Source organism: Thermobia domestica, chromosome 9 (genome assembly GCF_964235325.1).
Source record: "Thermobia domestica chromosome 9, izTheDome1.hap1.1, whole genome shotgun sequence".
NCBI classification, from domain to species: Eukaryota; Metazoa; Arthropoda; class Insecta; order Zygentoma; family Lepismatidae; genus Thermobia; species Thermobia domestica.
In genome coordinates this window covers 31,313,169-31,333,940 of record NC_137462.1, presented here as the reverse complement: position 1 = coordinate 31,333,940, position 20,772 = coordinate 31,313,169, and the positions used below count along the sequence as shown (strand labels likewise).

The 20,772-nt window shown below is 35.7% G+C and overlaps 1 protein-coding gene across 1 annotated transcript in view; it reads right to left on the bottom strand.

Moving 5' to 3' along the window:
• Positions 1-20,772, bottom strand: part of LOC145694523 (uncharacterized) — a 108,582-nt gene that overhangs the window by 64,123 nt on the left and 23,687 nt on the right. The window contains exons 6-10 of the mRNA XM_081770837.1: positions 19,237-19,281; positions 11,713-11,763; positions 6,183-6,242; positions 5,647-5,736; positions 2,110-2,154 (exon numbers count right to left, since the gene is read on the bottom strand). Coding sequence (XP_081626963.1) covers positions 2,110-2,154; positions 5,647-5,736; positions 6,183-6,242; positions 11,713-11,763; positions 19,237-19,281 — 291 coding nt within the window. The remainder of the gene's footprint in view (positions 1-2,109; positions 2,155-5,646; positions 5,737-6,182; positions 6,243-11,712; positions 11,764-19,236; positions 19,282-20,772) is intronic.

Genomic DNA, 20,772 nt, shown 5'->3' with positions numbered 1-20,772 from the left:
TAAGTTATTTTCTGAAGCTACCATAAACTTTTCGTTCGCTGCTCTGAAGAGTGATAGAAAGCTTACAGTCCAGATGCTGCTTATATGAGAGATGAAACTTCTTGGACATTCTTGGTGACATCTTTCCATGCTAAATTAATGTGATGGGCAGCACACCAAATTTCAACAGAGGTAACGTTTCACCTGAAGCAACTCTTTTATCAGTTAACAATTTCCACATTTCTTTGTGTTCTCCTGTATTCATGTTTTCACTATTAGTAACTATCGAAGTCACTCTGGGAAACATTACTCTTTCTACTGATTTTCGTAACGCTGTGCTTCGGCTAAATTTTTGGCGGTTATTGGTGTATGTTATCTCTGATAGTACATATTTCTATAACGGGTTCAAAGAATCGTGTAATTTTTATCTACAAAACAATACATTTCATTATATCGGAAAAGTGTAATGTCCTATTGAAACAACAGATAGTGCAGTTAGTTGCATATTTTAAAACTATATGAATGCCACCGAAAACGTTTGAAAACTAAATATAGTTAAAAAGTTCCTTCACCTCAAAATTGGCAATGGTTTTCCCTGCCATCTAGGAGACACCTATACGTATTAACTCTGGCTTAATGTCATATACTGGCAGTTATATGGAATTGAGTAACCCATTGCATAATGAATGTATTGAATCAGTAAGACTTAGTTTGACACACTAAACGCGTTTAAATGCATAATCCGAGAAAAGTAAGGTACTCACATTAATACCACTCCACACTTTAAGAATTACAGTTCCACACTCCCTTCCTACAGTTCCACAAAGTGTGGAGTACTCCACTCAATTTTAGGCCCTGACCTAGGTAAAATACAACGAAATCTGCATATTGAAATACAATTAAAATTGAAAGCTAATGAGATATCTGAGCATGGTGTGATTTCACTAGTGCGGCAATGTCCGGTTCAATTTTAAAATCATTTAAAATATTCAATAATGTTTTTAACAACTATCCAAGTTTTTAAACCAAATTTAGAAATCACTTTATTTTTTTTATCATATGACCGAAAATTAAGAGAGTTATGAAGTTTTAAAATTTTCAAACGGAATCCATTTTGAAACAGGATTCGATATTTGCAATATGAATGAACTGACAAAATTTGGTTTTAATCCATTTGCTTTTAGAGAAGATACGGTATCCACTATATACAACAAATGGCAACAAATGGATTCTACTAATATACATAGAAGTAGATGGATATTGTGAGATCTTTGCAATATATATATATATATATATATATATATATATATATATATATATATATATATATATATATATATATATATATATATATATATATATATATATATATATATATATATTAAAAATCCCACACACACTTATTACAAATCAGAAATTATCAGGGGGTCACTGTCAAGAGGATGAGATAAAATGGGAGTGGTGATAGGAATTATGTTGAGAACCACTGTTCTATGCTGTCCATACGATCTGGGGTTCACATAGCCAACTGTGATTGGTTGGTGGTTTGTGTAATGAGTGTTACAACCAATCATAATATTATACCTAAGATCCAGATACACACAGTATCTTTGTCTGGATGCTTCATACTGACCGTGAAGTTGAAACAATATTTGTTCTCGAAATATTAAAAAAAAACAAACAAACAAACAAACAAACAAACAAAAAAAAAAACATCGCTTGATCATATCCAGAGAACAGAAATTTACAATACGACACCAGGAAAGCTTCAGCCAAGAGCGCCGATCCGTGGGGGCCGAGGGGGCCGGGCCAATACAAATCGCATGTGGGCCCCCTACTGTATTTATGAATATACAATATTTGGCATAATTTGAGTGCAATTTGTTTTAAAATCTTCATATATATATATACCTTCTGCATCTGAATGCCTCCCCCCAAATTTACAGAGAAATCGGCGCCCTTGACTACAGCCTCTAATCTGTTGACAGATTAATAAAGTTCGTCATTTAGAAATTTGTTTTCCAATGAAACAACGTGAGATTCAGATTGAGCGTCAGCTTTCCAGCTCAGTACCTTATTTTAAATACATTACATTAGAAAACATAGACCCTAATGTATTAGAGTACAAACCCGAAACGGAACTGATTCCCGCCGTTTTCATCCCCGGAGTTGGGCCTAAAAAAAGATAAAAGTAATAACAAATAGTTAAATTGAACATCATGTTAAGTAATCAGAAGAAAAGTTCTACAGTGTGGCCCATAATTATTTTTTTTATGATGTTTCAACAACTGCAGTATAAAGAAACTAAAGCCTGTGACAAACATCTTGGCATTTCAGCTAAACGAATAAAACCCAAGCTCTGACGCGACGTTGCCAAGTGCTAAGGGGTGTGGCTATGGCTAAGCAGACGAACTGCAGCGCCATCAGGTGGCAGAGGATAGACGTGGATGTGTACAAAATAAACGTGTCAATACCGCTGGCCTCTTCATTTGCTAGCAGCATTTAAAGGGAACTTGGAGCGCCGCCTTCAAATGCCAAGTTGTTTGTCACGCCGTCTAGCAATAATTTCAACATAAAATTGAACATAAACATATTCTCTCATATCTTTACTTATAAGAATTTTAATCTCTGTTCTCCGTGGCATGATCCACCAATGCATCTTCAAAATCGATACATGCCTGAAGACGAAGAGTAACGTTGTCACAAGCAGCTCCAAAGACCCGTACTGATATCCTGTGGAGCTCTTCTGTGATAGCTTTCCGTAGTTCGCCCAAATTACGTATGTGATGTAGATACGCTTTGTCCTTTTAAAAAACTCCATAAGAAAAAGTCAGCTAGTATAGAAATCAGGAGATCGAGCTGGCCACTCTACAGACCCACGGCGACCGATCCAGCGGTTCGGGAATGTTTCGCTCAGTCACTCTTGTACTGGTATGGCATAGTATGGCGGTGTTCTAACTCCAGTGACCGTTACCCTCAGTCTTAGGTTACATATGTTGCCATGTCGAATTTTTTTGTACAGAATTACAAATACTACAGTCAGTCAAACATCATACACATAATTATCGGTTACCTTGTATTTCTATTAAATAACTGACTTCTAAACGCGTACTAACAGTAAACAAAACAAATATTCTTAAGGTGGATCACCACCCGGAAGTCAGTACATATTTTAGCTCATTCCCTTAACTACTGCACAATTGAACGTTGCATATTATAAATATTGTACTATAAGATACAGTTATGTTTCAGCTAGAACACAAGACACTGATTAATTTAGTTGTGTCTTAGGATATCGAAAAAAAAAATTAACAAATAAAAGAAAATATTTGATTCGTTTTACAATGAGCACACAAGATGGCACTTGCTGCTATTTCTTACTAGAAGTGCTCAATTTTATGAAATGTTTATTTGAATGTGTAAAGTACTTTAAAGTAACGATCTTATTACGAAATATATATATTGTTTAAACGTTTTTCGTGTTATGTTTCACATTTTATTTAAATATTAATTTACATTTAAGGAAATAAATTTTGAGACGAAACTTGCGCAGAACGCCATAATGCGTTGTTGCCAAATTTGTACGTTTAATTCCTGGATTCTAGCGTTGCAGTTCGAGAAGCGGAACTTAGCTGCGAATTGCAGTAAGGCTCGAAAATTAATTTCTTCAGTAAGGATTCAAGCAGAATTCCATGATTACTTCCTTTATTATTTGGCACCAGCCGCACTATTCAAGCAGTGTTTAGCATAGCACCGACAACACCTAGTGATCCACCTTTAAAAAAAGTATAGAACAAAGTTTTGTTGTTATAGACGTATCTTCATCAAACGCAGCAATACTTTTAAAAATACATCAAGCTTAATAGCTTATATGTACACAATCTCCATACGCCCTTAATTCATTACACTTAATCAAAACTAATACCACTAATTATAAAGGGTAACTAGACAAAAGGTAACCGTTTTAATTGGAAGTGGTAGATGGTTATGCTTCAAAGTAACCCTGAATTGAAATGACTGTCAACCGGTATCAAACGCAGAACCTTCCAAATTAGAAGCAATAATATCAACTCTTCACTTATATCTATCTCTATTGAAGCGAGTGTGAAAGAGCTTTTGTCATTCGACTTAATGTACAGAAAGTTTGAGATGGTATTTCTGCTCTAGGATAACTTGCGTGAAGATCCTCCAATATTAACATATCTTGTCTATGTGTAAAGCCTGTAGTTTGTTGTTGAAATCTATCGAAAGTAAAGTGGTAAATGAATCCAAGTTAAAAATTTGAGCCCATAAAAAAATGAACAAATGACGTAATATAGCACATATTGTCTCTAAATCTTTTTAATAATCTTCGTCATTTATGGTTTAAGTTGGTTGTAAATAAGGAGTAATTGTGTGACAACTCGCAAGTGCACCCGGATAACGTAAAAAAGACTAAAAATTAGGTGCAAACATGAAAAAGATTGCAATATTTTGGCATAAAAACTGTTTTATTGTTTGTATTGGTCTGGTTGTCAAGGTCAATGATCAGAAAATGCGAAAGCCATGACAAAAACAAAAGAGCAAGAACCTGGCACTCATCCATAAATTCTGAGAAAGCCTAGGATAACGTTACACAATAAACCTGTTAGTAAATTTCGACTTTCGAGTATTTTCCATTTTTTTAAGGTTCGTAATTAACCTTCCAGTGGTCCTTGCAAACTCTCACTCCGTAAAAAATGAAAAATGAAATCTTTGAGTTTTACGTCCCACGGTTGTGCCGGTTAGGCTAAAGGAGACGGTGATGATGAGTAATGAATGAAATGGTGGAATGAAGAAAGTGGGAGGAAACGGGAGAACCTCGAGAAAACCCACGCACACGGTGTTTGTCCACCATAAAGTTCACTTGGCGAGGGCTGGGATCGAACACGGGACCCCAAGTACTAGAGGTGAACGCTCTACCACTGAGCCACCGCGGCCCCTCTCACTCCATTGTCAACCATGAGTGTAATTACTACCACGCAAATCACTATTCCCAATTCCAGTTTTTTATACCTTACAACAATAGGCTTCTGTTTATTAGAGTAGAGTTGCACTTCGAAACGTTCACTATTGTTAGAAATATTGATTTTTTTTTACAATGCAACTTATTTTTATGTTTTAGAACATTACAGTACTTATTTGCATGCGAAGTGTCAGTGCGCAGCGATTACTTATGAAGAATAATTGAGTGAGACTGCAGTAGGGTTAAGAGTCTTCATCCCGGCGAAATTAAAATACCGCTAATTTTACAGTAATTATGTGATATCTTCAAATAGATAAAAGATAATCGAAATGTGGAACAAGAGCGCCCTAGACAATATTATTTTACATGACAAATCGTTATCACGATTCACTTATCTGCTTTCGATTTCGAGCCATTTTGAAAATCGGCATTTATTTTCGCGTTTCTAAACAGCTGAAAACGGAAAGCCGCTAGGTGACTTATGATAAAGGTACCTCACGCAAAATAATATTATCTAGGGCGCTCTTGTTCCATATTTCACTTATCTTTTATCTATTTGAAGATATTACATAATTACTGTAAAATTAGCGGTATTTTAATTTTGCCGGGATGATGACTCTTAAAGAAGTTTTTTCGCGGTACTCGCGGATAATCCGGGCTCTACTGTACATGTTCCTACAAACCTGCGGTTGCCGAAACGGCCACGATTCGGGTTGAACTCAGCTGGACGATTATCATTGTTGTTGTTGTTGTAGTAGTAGTTGTTGTTGTTCCTAGAAAAAGACAAAAAGTGAAATTACTAATGTATAACCTCAAAACAGGAATATTAGCTAATTAAGGAAAAAAAAAAACATTTGTTATGTATACAATTACTAATCCAAGAGAAGCTTTGTTATTATATTAATGGACAACAATATAAATTTTCATTAAAATTTCATTTCTGATGAAGATAACGTTAAGTTATTGAAATTATTATGCCTTATTTTTAATTTTAATAAATGAGAATATACTCTGGTCAAATTTTTTTAAAAAATTATTTATGAAATATTTTCAGAATCCAGAAATAGATATTCTCTTCTTCTACCCCCCCCCCTGAGCAAAGTATAAGCTCGTCAAGTTTTAGAAACTTATTACAACTGTGAAAAAATCGCATGATATAAAATGTGCTTTACACTGGCTTAATAATATTCGGAAATGACTTCAAAAATTAATTACTTACGATCTGTAGAAATAACGGTTCCTAGTGCGCGGGCTCTTCACAGCAGGATTTGCTGCAGCGCTAAAGGAGAAAATGCAATTTAAAAAAATAATTACTAACTCTGTACAGAAATTAATGTAACTATATTTCTAAAACACTACATCGAGACATACGAAACTCGATTTGGACTAGTGCTATAGCAAATTAGGTAGAAGAAAATGAACTAAACGAAATATACATGAAAATTTATTTTTTTAAAAATACTTAAGCTCGATGTATTCTCTTGCTTCTACCATTCAGAGAAAATAAAGCGTGGAACTCAGTTGTTGGCTTGTGGGTAGGCGAATAAAATAACTCCTTGGAGGCAAGGACACCGATTTCCCTGTAACTTTGGGGGGAGGGGGATTCATTAAATATACATGTAACAATACATATAACAATAAAAAATACATATAAATATATATATATTCATAAAAATGTATGGGGCCCACATGAGCTTTGGGGGCCCGGGGCCCCTTGGCCCCCAGGATAGGCGCCCTTGCTTGAAGGAAAATGAAATAACTCCTTGGAGGCGAATGAAATAACCTCTTGAAATGAAGTACCTAGGGGTACACTCATGAAGCAATGAAATACAGTACAACCCCTCAAATCCGAACCCCGGAAATCCGAAAACCCGGCAAATCCGAACACGTTCTCAGGCGGAAAAAAACTACAGCTGGAAAATAAAAAAAATAGATTTAATCACACAAATTTAGTTTTTTTTTAAGGTTTTAACATTTTTAGACTTAATGCTTATTCTAAATCATTATCTAATTATATTGTTACAAGAAGACAGTTATACATATGCGACAATCATTTTGGACATGAGTGTACACCCGCCAGTCAAGGTCGCTGCCCTTTCGACCACTGGGCCACCCTGTCTAACCTCAGTCGTTGTTTTACCGCCAATTCAGTGACGAAATAAGTACGTAACATTATTTCCCGGGTAATCCGAACTCCCCGAAATCCGAATAGGCTTCAGGCTCAATTAGTTCGGATTTGAGGGGTTGTACTATATTTCACTACATGGTAACATCCTGTATTTGTACAGGTACCTTTTGCTTATATGGGGGTAGTAGCAAGGGGTCAAGCTGGCCATTTTCTGGAGTTTCAGTTTTTTTAATGTAAATTACATTTACTTTTACGACAAACATCAACAACTCAGCCCCTAATTAAAACTAGAAAGATGATTTAGTATCAATGTCTTCCTGAGGGATGAAGCTTTTCGCCAATATAAGCTTTCCGATGGTGTATGACTCATGAATCTGTGATAATTAAGGGGTCATCAGAGCCCCAAACGTAAGAGTCTACGATTTTGATAAAAAAAACCCTGGCGGGCGTCTGAAGGTTAATCTGTAAAACCATCAGTAAACGTATGTGTACTGAATCGTATTGCAATTATGCTATACCGAAACTTCCTCTATGGAACTGACCGAAATTGTACGGCTCGCCAGTTTTTTTTTTTTTTTTTAATGGAATATGACAATTGCGCGCTAAGGGAAAAAGATTGAAGGCCACTGTTCTAGAGTGTTATTTTCTTCAAGCACGCGCAAATAACTACGTACAGTTTGATCACATGCCGGCAAACTGATACACTATGAAAACGATTGTTCATAAAAAAAAAAAAAAAAAAAAAAAACGCAGCTATGTGTGTTAAAATAGATTGGGGTAGGGTACTATTCATTATCATAGTAGAGTAGGGTAGGTTAGCTTAGGATAGGTTATGTTATGTAAGTAGAGTAGGGAGTTACGTTATTTCCAGAGTAGGGTTAAGAGCCTTCATCCCGGCGAAATTAAAATACCGCTAATTTTACATTAATTATGTGATATCTTCAAATAGATAAAAGATAATCGAAATGTGGAACAAGAGCGCCCTAGACAATATTATTTTACATGACAAATCGTTATCACGATTCACTTATCTGCTTTCGATTTCGAGCCATTTTGAAAATCGGCATTTATTTTCGCGTTTCTAAACAGCTGAAAACGGAAAGCCGCTAGGTGACTTATGATAAAGGTACCTCACGCAAAATAATATTGTCTAGGGCGCTCTTGTTCCATATTTCACTTATCTTTTATCTATTTGAAGATATTACATAATTACTGTAAAATTAGCGGTATTTTAATTTACACTGCAATAGGCTAGGTTAGATTATGGAACGTCAGATCATGTTAGGTTAGAAAAACTACTTTAATATTCTACCACTAAACACGTATGTTGTTTGTGTTGTTTACATAGTTCAACATCATGGTATTAAAGCTACTTTTAGAGTGTTGTTTTTACGTTAATACGTATTTGAGTTAGAAGTTGGTCACCCTGCATTCCTTAAATTTTATTTATTTATCCTTTGTGAATAAACACACTTCAACTGTAAATATTCCAAAAAGTGGCCCCCAAATTCCCTACCTGCACCTTATATTCTATCACTACAACAACGTGCACATATACTTTAGATTAGCGTAAAAATAACTGCTACAAATAGTATTTGTTCTGTTACGAGTATCCGACGAACGGAGCCATATTAATTCATGTAATAGTATTTTGTAGCTACTATCTGGCTCACTTTCTAAATATTTGTTCATCTAATATCATTTTGCGTCTTCTCAATGGTTCACTTGCTAAATATTAGTTTATGCAATAGCATTTTGCAACTACTATCCACTTTCTAAATATTTGTTCATGTAATAGCATTTTTCAGAAGTATCGAGCTCACTTTCTAAATATTACTTCACACCATAGCATTTACAGTTACTATCTGGCTCACTTTCTGAATTTGAAATGTTTTTGACGGTATTTATGTTAATCACTAAAATTCACAAAAAATAATTTTGTTTCATTAGTGTTGTAATATAGAATATGTAGAATTATAAATGTTGGAGTCAACTGGTAGGAGCTCTCAAGAAGTAGTTATTCTTCTGTAAGAAAATGTGAGAGTATTACAGTTAAGAATGTTGTAAATATGTTTACAAGATACGATGTTAAAATACGAAGAAATTAATGAAATGTAATGGAGAATTGAGTAGAAGTAGTTAGAAGGCTTGGAGGCAATATATGTAAACGGAATAAAGGAATCCAAGTATAATACTGATACATTGCTGACTGTATCTTGGTTAAGTATGTGGATTACATGAGTTGCAAAATTTCAAACCATCTCGTTTCCCTTTTACAAAATTGGGGCCTAGGTGGCTCAGTGGTAGAGCGTTCACCTCTGGTGCTAGGGGTCTCGGGTTGAAACCCTGCTCCCGCCAAGTGAACTTTGTGGTGGACAAACACCGTGTGCGTGGGTTTTCTCGGGGTTCTCCCACTTTCTTCATTCCAGCATTTTATTCATCTCTCATCATCACCGTCTCCTTTAGCCTAACCGGCATAACTGTGGGACGTAAAACTCAAAATTTCATTTCATTTTCTTTTACAAAATTTTCGGTAACAAGCGTTTTTGTTACCATCTTAATTTCTACTTCTGAAAATAAGCAAAATAAGCTTAGCAAAATGTAAAATAAATACGTAAACACATTAATGGGACAAAATAACTTAAATTAAATATAAACACATCAAAAACAATAATTAAAAAAATAAACATATTCCAAAAAAAAAAAAAAAAAAGTGGACAAGAGACCTTCTGAACTTGACAACTCAGATATTGAGTCTTGGGATACGAAAACTATTCCAAGAATACATTAGTAAAGTTGGAGACCACCAAATTAACCCCTCAACGCCCAGTGCCACCAACAGGTGACTACTTGAAAGGCGTCTTCTTCCTGGTACAGTACCTCAACTTCGAAACTTTTTTGTGTGGTGATGCAACATATATACGTAAGTAGCTGGTGCTACTGTGGTTCACTAGGACCCCCTGGTGGACGATTGGTGAACAAGAAGACGTCTTTAAAGCAGTGTCATCTGTAGGTGACATTGGGCGTTGACGGGTTAAAGGGAAAAAGAATTTATAAAATTGTCTTAATTAAAAGTAGTTCAGGATCTACAATTAGCACTTATAAGGTCCATTGAATAACTAACTGGAAAAGTTGTATAAAAATACAAAACTTCGATATTTTTTTTTCTTTGTTATTTTTTAAATGGTGTCCTAGAACTATCAGATACGCATGGCACTTCTGCCTAACAAACTGGATGCTGGGTATCACTGAAACAAGATGGCAGCATCTTTGCAGGTTTGTTTGTACCAATGTGAAGCAGCAAAGTGTAATTAGATTTCTGTCAGCTGAAGGATTGAAACTATTCGAAACTTTCTGTCGAATGGCAGTGCAATATGGTGAAAGTTGTTTTGAGCCGAACACAAATGTAGTACGCCTGTTTTCCGGTATCACCTTATCAACTCTCGTAATATTGTTCTGCGTGACTGCACAGATAGTCTTGGGCATGGCGAATCTTCAACACTTGTTACACCCCGTTTGAACTTATCTGCCCACTTGTACACTTGTGTTCGACTCAAACAACTTTCAGCATATTGCACTCCATCCGACGGTGAATTTCGATTGATTTCAAACCTTCAGCTAACAGAAATCTAATGATAACTCCGTTGCTCTTTGTTGGTGCAAACCTGCAAAGGTACCGCCATCTTGTTTCACTGATTCCCAGCATCCCGTTCGTGAGGCGGGTTAGGATAATCTGATACTAGTTCTAGGACACCACGAAAAAATAACAAAGACGCACAAAATTTATCGAAGTTTTGTATTTTTTTAATACAACTTTTCCGGTTATGTATTGAATGGAGTTTGTATTGTTTTTAATATTCAACAGGATATTCTTTAATATTTAGCTTATATATTTATTAATATATATTTGGGCTTAATAATTATCATAAATTTTCGTGATGGACAAATTCAATTCTAACCCATTATAAACAGACATCGTACAACATAGTTTTGCATAAAACGAATGCGGACAGTTCTTCGAACCAGAGTCGGATTTAGATTTGGTGGCGCCCTAAGCTATTGAAGGTAATAGGGCCCTTTACGTGTCGCAATGAAGAAACTATATACAGAAATGAAGAAGCTAGTGATATTTTAGGAGGCAGACTAGCAGAAGGGGCCCTAATATTTACATTATTTGAGTCTACACAACATGAAGCACTGTTGTTGCTATATGTAAATTTTATTTTATTTATTATTTTTCTTGTATTTTGGAAATGTACATACAGTTGTTTTCTTTCATTTTGGGGGCCCCCAAGAGAGCGGGGCCCTAAGCTATAGCTTGTTTAGCTTATACGTAAATCCAGCACTGCTTGGAACCATGTAATACAACGTATTCCCATACATATTATTTTCGAATAAATTTACAAAAGGTAGTAGGAAATGTGATTTGTGTTAAAACAAAAATGATAGAAGTTAAAATAACATTTAACGATAATATGTATTAATTATTTATCCATTTGAATCCCAGCTTTAGTATTTGTGTTACACATAATTGTGATTAAAGACATTGTTGCAAAGGAACCGCGGTAATTTTACTAGAAAATCGAACTGCGTGTAAATAATGTGGAAATTGAATACAAACCCCTCAGCAGCGACGTTCCCAGCAGCCTCATCACCAGTAGCAATAGGAGTCCTAAAAACAAAAAGAAAGAGTATAAGTTAAGGTACAGGTTGAGAATAACCCAGCATAGATAGGAAAGCTAGAGTATATATATGTATAGTATAGTATATAATGGAAAGCTAGAATAACTTACAGAAACGGCAAATTTATAACTATACTAATTATAATGATAATAATAATGAAGTGTTAGAGTGAATTCCATATAAACCTGCATCAGAGAAGAACTGTGTCTATATATGTAATCCCAGACCTAATTAAATGTCAACTAAAAGCAGGGAATTCGTGTTGTGTTATATTTAGTTTAAAATCTCTTATCGTCGCGAATTCTGTCGAGGAATTTGAAGCTTAAAATATATAAAACCATAATCATGCCCGTTGTTCTGTATGGTTGCGAAACATGGTCGCTTACTCTGAGAGGGGGCGCGGTGGATCAGTGGTAGAGCGTTCACCTCCGGTGCTTGGGGTTCCTGGTTCGATACCAGCTCACGCCGTGTGAACTTTGTGGTGAACAAACACCGTTTTCGTGGGTTTTCTCGGGGTCCTCCCGTTTCCTCCCACTTTCTTCATTCCACCATTTCATTCATTTCTCATAATCACCGTCTCCTTTAGCCTAACTGGCATAATCGTGGGACGTAAAACTCAAAGATTTCATTTCATTTTTTTTCGCTTCCTCTGAGGGAAGAACATAGACTGAAAGTATATGAGAACAGGATTCTGAGAAGAATATTCGGACCCAAGAGGAACGGGAATGGGAAAGGCGAAAACTTCATAACAAGGAACTACATAACTTATACGGTTTACCAAACATTGTTAGGGGCATCAAGTCCAGGAGGTTCAGATGGACAGGTCATATAGCCAGGATGAAAGAAAGTAGAAACGATTTCAAAGTCTTAATTGGAAGACCAATCGGAAAAAGACCATTAGGAAGACCTAGGCGCAGATGGGAGGACAATATTAAGATGGATCTCACAGAAATAGGAATACAAAGTAGAAACTGGATCCAGTTTCTAAGGATAGATGTCAGTGGAGAGCGTTTGTGAACGGGGCATTGAATCTCCGGGTTCCATAGGCCATAGAGTTAGTTAATATGCAGTTAACCAAGTTCTCTAAGGTTGACTAGTATTGAATAGAACAGCGTTTCCCAACGCTTTTTTCCTTTGGGGCATACCAAAATACGTTTCAAACTTTCGCGACACCCCTGCATGTGATATTTTCCTAGATGCAAAAAAGCAAACACATAAAAAATTCATGCAATACTTTTTTAAAAAATATTTTTTTGTAACGATTATGAGATACCAATCTCAGAAGCAAATTACGCAAGACTCTTGAATAGAAACTTATGAACATAATAGAAACTTATGACTCTTAAGCAGGAATTATTTTTTTCTGAAGATAATTTCTTTGCGGAAGATCTTAAAAGACATTAAAAATCTTGCGATACACCTGACATGTATTCGCGACACACCATTGTGTCCCGACCACAGAATACGAGAGCTAAGTTTATTTTTTAAAAGATTTTACATTATTAGTATTGTTATTTTACTTTCTTATGTTTTCACATTCAATATCCTGTCTATCCCATAGTCTTACAACATGAAACTTAAAAGATGTAATTTACCATGATCCCCTGGATGTTATGTAGCACATGCCAACCTCAGTGTATTGCGCGGTTGCATAGGAGACCAGGATATATACATATATATATAGCAAGTACAGTAACTATAAACTAGAGCGAATATTAAATATTTATAAATTGTATTCTAATTGGGTTTTCGTATCCCTAAAAAAGAAAGTTCATAACTCTGATTTAATACGGAGGTATGTGGAGGATTTGAACTTAACAAAAAAGATTACGTAGGATTTTTCACAATAGGGATAACGTTTGCAGTTTTTTGTAAAAATATAAAAGACATACTAGTCTTCTTTCATTCTTTCTTTTCTTTTTTTCCTTTCTTTTTTTTTTTACAAGGTTCAGCTTGGGGCAGAGAAAGTCTGGTAACTTAATTCAAATTATTGATTGGTTTAAGTTCCATGAAGAGGCTCTTGCCCTATCTTGTGCTCCCCTTCCCCCCCTTGTCGAAGTGTATGCTCTCAATTATTTTTCAATTATTTATTCATATGATTTAAAAGCGATGAACTATTAGTTTCGTTGGGAGGATATTGTCGTAATTTTTGCTGGAAAATCATTCAATGTGGAAATAACAACAACATTAAACAAAAACCCTTGATTAGTAGGACTGTTCACAGCTTGATAAGCTGCACTATCTCGATTGGCAGGTCTTTAAAGAACCAGAAAAGATATTAGAGTGTGAAGATTGAGAAAAGGTAAGTATAAAATTATACATGTAGAAGCTATTACTTCATAAACAAACTATTACTTCATATCCTCCAAAATGCAAATGGACATTAAAAACAAATGGACAGGAATGTTACTTTTGCGTACATATATAAGAGACAAGTCTCTAAATATGAAAACAAGAAAGAAATAACATAGTTAATGTAAACAAGATTTCAATGTAAGCCGCCGTATTCTATACGGTATCTAACACCATATATGGCAGCAGTGGCTCAGTAGTAGAGAGTTCACGTCTGGTGCATGGGGTCTTTGGTTCGATCTCGGCTCGTGCCAAGTGAGCTTTCTGTCGGACAAACATCGTGTACGTGTTTTTTTTACTCGGTTTTCTCATATTTCCTCTCACTTTCTTCATTCCACCGTTTTATTCATTTTTCATCATTACCATCTACTTTAGCCTAGCCAGCATAACCGTGGGACGTAAAACAAAGATTTCATTTCATTTTTAACACCATATAACAATAATTTTTTTAAAGTGAATTTATTCATTGTTTTTGGGACAGTACAGAATATGCTATAAAAGACTAAAAGAAGTCAATTTCCCATGTGGTGAATTGTTTTTAGTGATATTATCATAAAGAAAATGCGTGGCGTGGGAGACCCGGGTTCGATTCCCGGTGGAAGCTCATGTGGTTCGGATTCCAAGTTAATCAGTAGGTCCATGTCTTATATAGCCTCGCTGCTGAAAGAGACGCTAAACTGAAAATCAACTCAAAGAAAATGCGTTTATTTTCGACAATACAATTGGATCTACGATTCTGCATGAAACAGGATTGTGTATAGTAATGTAGAACACTCATGAAAATGCAATGAATATATGTGGAAAGGGTCTGAAAGTACATGAAATCACTTACAGATTATGAAAACGCATATACAGAGTGTAGTGTCAGTAAAAATGCATTGTTTTCTTATTCTTCATCTTGTAGTATACATCATTTCTCAAATGTACGCTCATTACTGTACCTGTCAGTGCCGGCCCTAGGCAATTTGCTGCCACGTACAATGGTATCATTTGCCGTCCAATCTTTCTCCAGAAAGAACTAATCTTAAAAGCCAAAATTTTAGGTATGCTACCCCATCATGAATGACGATGGGGAGGAAAAAAGCACTCGCATTCAGAAAAGCCTAAACACTATGCCTGTTTTTTTTCTTTCCTTAAATAATAATCTATTATGTTAGTGAAAGATAGAGCAATCTTAACAGCACAGGATGTGTTAGGTGTGTGCCATTTAGGTGTCCCTGCTACTTGTTAGGTACCCGACACTTGGCACATATGATATTCATGTGCTAAGTATGTACTTCAGCTACCTACACTTTTAGGTACTTGTTACACTTAATTGATATTTGCAACTATGTACCACAAATATAGCATTTATATATCTGGCTCAGTTTCACACTCTAACAGTCATTTGTTTTTATGTCGTCACTTGGGACATATATCTGTCATGTTCTAGGTACATCCTTTAGGTACATACTGTTTTCAGATACTCTAACATCACAAGATGTGCTAGGCTTGCTACATTTAGGTGTTCTAAATTCATCTCCCATATTTGATGCATTTGTTGCTTCTTTTTCTAAGCGATTGTGTACTAGAAGCAACAAACGCATCAACTTTATTAGATGGCAACTGTCGACGATCATTTGAAAGTGAATATGGAAGAACCAGAAATAAATAAATAGACACTCGTAAATCTATAATAAATCTATAATAAATCTTTTTTTTTTTACAAAATTACATGGAGAGTAGATTTTATCTTATCCCAAACGGTTATCGTTGAATATACGCGTTTAAAGGAGCACTCTGATTAGGCAAAATTCAAAAAAACCTCAACAATTTATCCCTCTACAAGCGACATTGTCTTCATCGCCTCCGTGGCCAAGTACGCGGCTAGTAATCCAAAGGTTAGTGGTTCGCGTCCACCCAGGGGTACATTTTATTTACTTGTTTAAAGTGTTTTAGGATCACCTTAATGTAAACACATTATGCATATAGACGATTTAACATATTTTGGCGGAGTAATTTTGTGGTTCATTGACGTTTACAGCATGGGGAACATACCTAGAACATACTAGACACGTTCCCCAGGTACATGTCAGGCATGTGCTTAGGGGAGGACATAGACTGTGACTATCACTTGCCATCCATATGATTTCTCTCTCAGAGGTACATAAGGCACATACTGGACACATTCCCATGTACCTGAGGGAACATGATAGGCATATGCCTGCTATGTGATTGTGCTGTTAGGAAAACACGCGTCCAGAGGAAAGATGGTAGCCTAATTCTTTTTATAGAATTCAATATCGAGCTTCAATCTCAATTTATTAGTTTGCAATTCCAGTGCAACTAGCTCTTTTATCTTCATTTCTTGATTTTCCTTCTACATATGTTTTTTTTTTTAAAAAAAAAAACTTGTTTCCACCTTCAATGATAAGGAACTTGTTTGTGACAAAGACTGTGATAACTAACTAAATGGAACAGATGTTCTCTGTTGTTCGAGAATTGAGTTCGTGTATTTGATAATAATCAAGCAATTCATGTTGGGATTTGTTTGACCATTTACTTTAGCACTGTACATGTGAGTTTAAACTAATTGGAGCTAAACAAAATTTTATAAATGTAGTATTCAAGTAGAAAGTCAGCTTAGTAAATTTAACTACCATCATCATGAAGTCTGTTTCCAACAAGAAATATTTATTTTAAATAATATAGTCATGACAGATTTTGCCTTCTTTCTTCCGCTCTGTTCGTCCGAATACACCCCTATATGTGAATTCATCATCTAAATGCGAGGAGAGGATATGCATGCTTTAGTGATATTCTGGAGCCCATTGCTTTTTATTTATTTTTGAGTCATTGTACCACAGTCCTGGTAGCTTTTTAAGTCCCTATAACTGTCCATGCGGAGTTACCCTGGAATACAATCATTACGTCACGGAAACCCTTCTAGGCTTCTCTTTGAACAAATAGAAGCTTTCTACTGCGTCCGTCGTGGAGAAGGAGAAACAGGAAGCTTCTCACTGGGTACAATGTTCCTAAAAGATAATGATAGATCTGGATATCCAAGCTCACTGCTCATCTTACCTTTCTTGTGTTGTGATGATACAAGTCAACAAAAGCAGAAGTAACAGTGGCATAGGTGATCTGGATCACGCAAGAGTTTTTTGTTCTCTCTTCTGTTGTAGGCCTCTTGAATGGATCTACAACACTCACACACAGCATGTGGTGTCTGTTTCTTCCCTTGGTCACTCATACACACACCGAAATTAGAGTTGTAACCTGAGCAGAAGTTCTTAGATTCCAAGGATGTTATAAAATAGATGATCTGCCATACAGTGAAATCGTGAAGCCATACGTCACAGCTTCGCCACACCTAGTCTGCCCACTCCGAGCCACTAAGATCGCAATGTTTCGAGCCAACAATCATGGAGGAAACGAGAGTAGTCAATCAGGCGTGCCGGCTTAGACGATGCTCAATTGTTTTTTGGCTTCATTGAGTTTATATGATGAAGATACGTATGGGCAGATCCTATATTTTATAACATCCTTGCTTGATTCTCTGTTTTACCATTTTGGATCTCAGCAACACTCTTCACAAATAACAAAACCAGTCTGAACCATGTTAATGAGAACGGGAAATCTCCAGTTTGATCATTAGGATTCTATGGTGTAACAGAAAACGATTTTTAGATTGATTAACGATATATAGTAAAATAGTTTACCTCAGCTCAGACAATGTGCTAGCTTACATTATACTAGTCTTCGGTTAACTGGAGACTTCACCAACAATTACCAGTATTTGCTCTGCCTACAACTTTGTATTTCATATTTCAGCCAATGTTTCCATTCTACGCACAGTAAGTGTACTTTTATGACATTATTCTTGGCAAAATAGTTAAGTTCCTTTCCCCTTAGAATATGAATTTCGATCAAAGTGAAGTTCATGTTAGACCAAGTGCTAACTGTTTCAAAAATTTATTTCAAATGGTTTACGCGTTTCCCCTGATGACGAAACTAACAAGCGCCAAGTCAGTTTTATATAATGAGAAAAAAATTAGAAATTACCCTCTCTACTCTTGTCAAAAGCCGAATTTCTAGAAACACTTGGGGAAACAATGCGTCACACATGTCTACTTGTTTTGAATTAGTAATTTGAATACCAAGTTTCATATCTCTAGTGTTTATAATTCTTAAGGGATTTCTTGTATTATTATGACAATTGCAACCCCCTCAACTTTTTCTTCTGTTCTAGAAAAACAACAAGAAACGCTGAGATATATATGTTTAAGTATTTCAAGTTAAAAGCCTATATACCAATATTCATGACTAACTTTAAGAGATTTAGATATATGACCATCTAATTACAGCAATTGTAGCTTCCATCCTTATTTCTTCCCGCCTTTTTCCGTCCCTTCTAGAAGAAAGATCAAATTACGCCGAAACATGTCTTTAATTATTTCAAATAAAAAGTCTAAATACCAAATATTCTTGTGAAATGAAATGTTTAAGTTTTACATCACATGATTATGCCGTGTGCGCTAAAGGAGACGGTGATGAACAGAAATGAATGCAATCGTGGAATGAAGAAAGTGAAAGGAAACGGGAGAACCTCGAGAAAACCCATGCACACGGTGTTTTTCCACCACAAAGTTCACTTGGCGCGAGCGGGCATCGAACCAGTGACCTCATGCACCAGAAGTGAACGTTCTACTACTGAGCCACCGCGGTCCTCCACATTTTCATGTTTATAACCTTAAGAGCTTTCGAGATTGGCCTCTTATTTTAATAATTGCGAATACGTTCCCTTTTCTTTCTGCCTTGTTCTTTATTTCTAAAGAAAAGTATAAGAAAAACATTTATATACACGCACTGAATTTAAATAAGAGACAAAATCATAAATTTTAGAATTCTAACCTTAAGGGATTCAAACATATGGACATGTTTTTAAAATGATGGAAACCTCTATTACCCCCACTCCTTTCATGTCTAATTTTTTTAAAAAAAGTCTTCCCTTACTAATGCTTTACATTACAAACTCTATGTAATTTTCACCCGTATTATTTCATGGTATGATTTAATAGCAATGAACTCCAAGTTTTATTCATACGTAATGTAAAAATGGAATACCAACCTTTCATTAGCTGAATTGTTCCTTCCTCGATTGCGTCTGCCACCCCTAAAATGAATAATAAAAGTACTTAGACATAAGATTGAGAATGTCGCAACTTAAAATTAAAATATTACTTGAAAAATCTATATTTCACAGAGAAAGAGTAATGGCTAAGGTCCTTATTTAATGGACAGAGAAAAATTCGTTCTCCTGACAGCGGTATATTGTACAAATATACGGTATCCTCTTGCTCACTATAGAAATCAGTACGTTATCTGTATGCTACATAGGCACTGCCCTCAGATGTTACATCATGCCGTTACAGAATGTCTGACATCTAACAGTTTTCCGTATATCACATGCATATACTTATGTTACCTTCGTCAGCTGTATGTTATATACGTCCATTTGTTGTGAGATCCTGACCGCCTACATTGTTTCATATGGAAAGTACGTATAGAGGGAACACTTATACAGAAAGTATTATAAAACATGCGTTTTCAGTTATACGTCTGTTGTACGTTAAGTCCAAAAACTACAGGAATTACGCATGTAACCTATCTTTTTAAGTACACCACCTACATTTTTTTCTCAGTGTGGGATTGGCAAATCTGTAATAATAGTAATAAGCTAATAACGAAGAAGAAAAGAACAGGATTGGACACACTACGTATTATACAACATTTAATAAGTAACCATATAAGTTATTTTAAGGCCTAGTGGTTTCAACTAGTGCTGTTGAATTTTTGTGACATTTGCGGTTTTCGGTTTTTGAGAAAACCGATTTTCTGAAAACCGAAAACCGCAAATGCGGTTTTCAAAACCGAAACCGCAAAAGCGGTTTTCAAAACCGAAACCGCAAATGCGGTTTTCAAAACCGAAACCGCAAATGCGGTTTTCCAAACTGAAACCGCAAAAGCTCTTTTCGAAAGCGAAAGCCGCCCGAGACCGTGTTTGCGGTTTTATAAGGATTGTCCTTTTCAAAGCAGAAACAATGTTTGCTGTTTTTAATTACACCTTTTAACAATTGTGAAAGCATCTATCGATCGAGACAAATGTATTGATGTATATGTGTGTTTTAACTTTTTTTTATTTGCTCCAAGACTATTATGGTAATATGTGCAGCACAGTGCGAAAGGGATAGTTCGATGGTTGTACAAGTCACAGCTAAATTAGGGTGACAAATACTGTCGTTCGATCCTTAGCCTTTTCTTTTTTTAGTTATTTCTTTGACGACACTTTCAATGTACTTTTCGGCTGCAGGGAAGCAAACTGGACCCCACCTGATTTTCATATATGTTGTAAATTAGACCACCAGGAACACGAATCTGAAGGAATTTTGACATTTCGAATGTCAGAACTCGAGATATTCGAACATAAATTGACCATGGAAGCAAACTGGACCCCACCTGATTTTTATATATTTTGTAAAGTAGACCACAAGGAATACGTATCTGAAGGAATTTTGACATTCCGAATTTCGGAACTCGAGATATTCGAACATCAAGTGAAAACGGAAGCAAACTAGACCCCAACTGATTTTTATATATTTTGTAA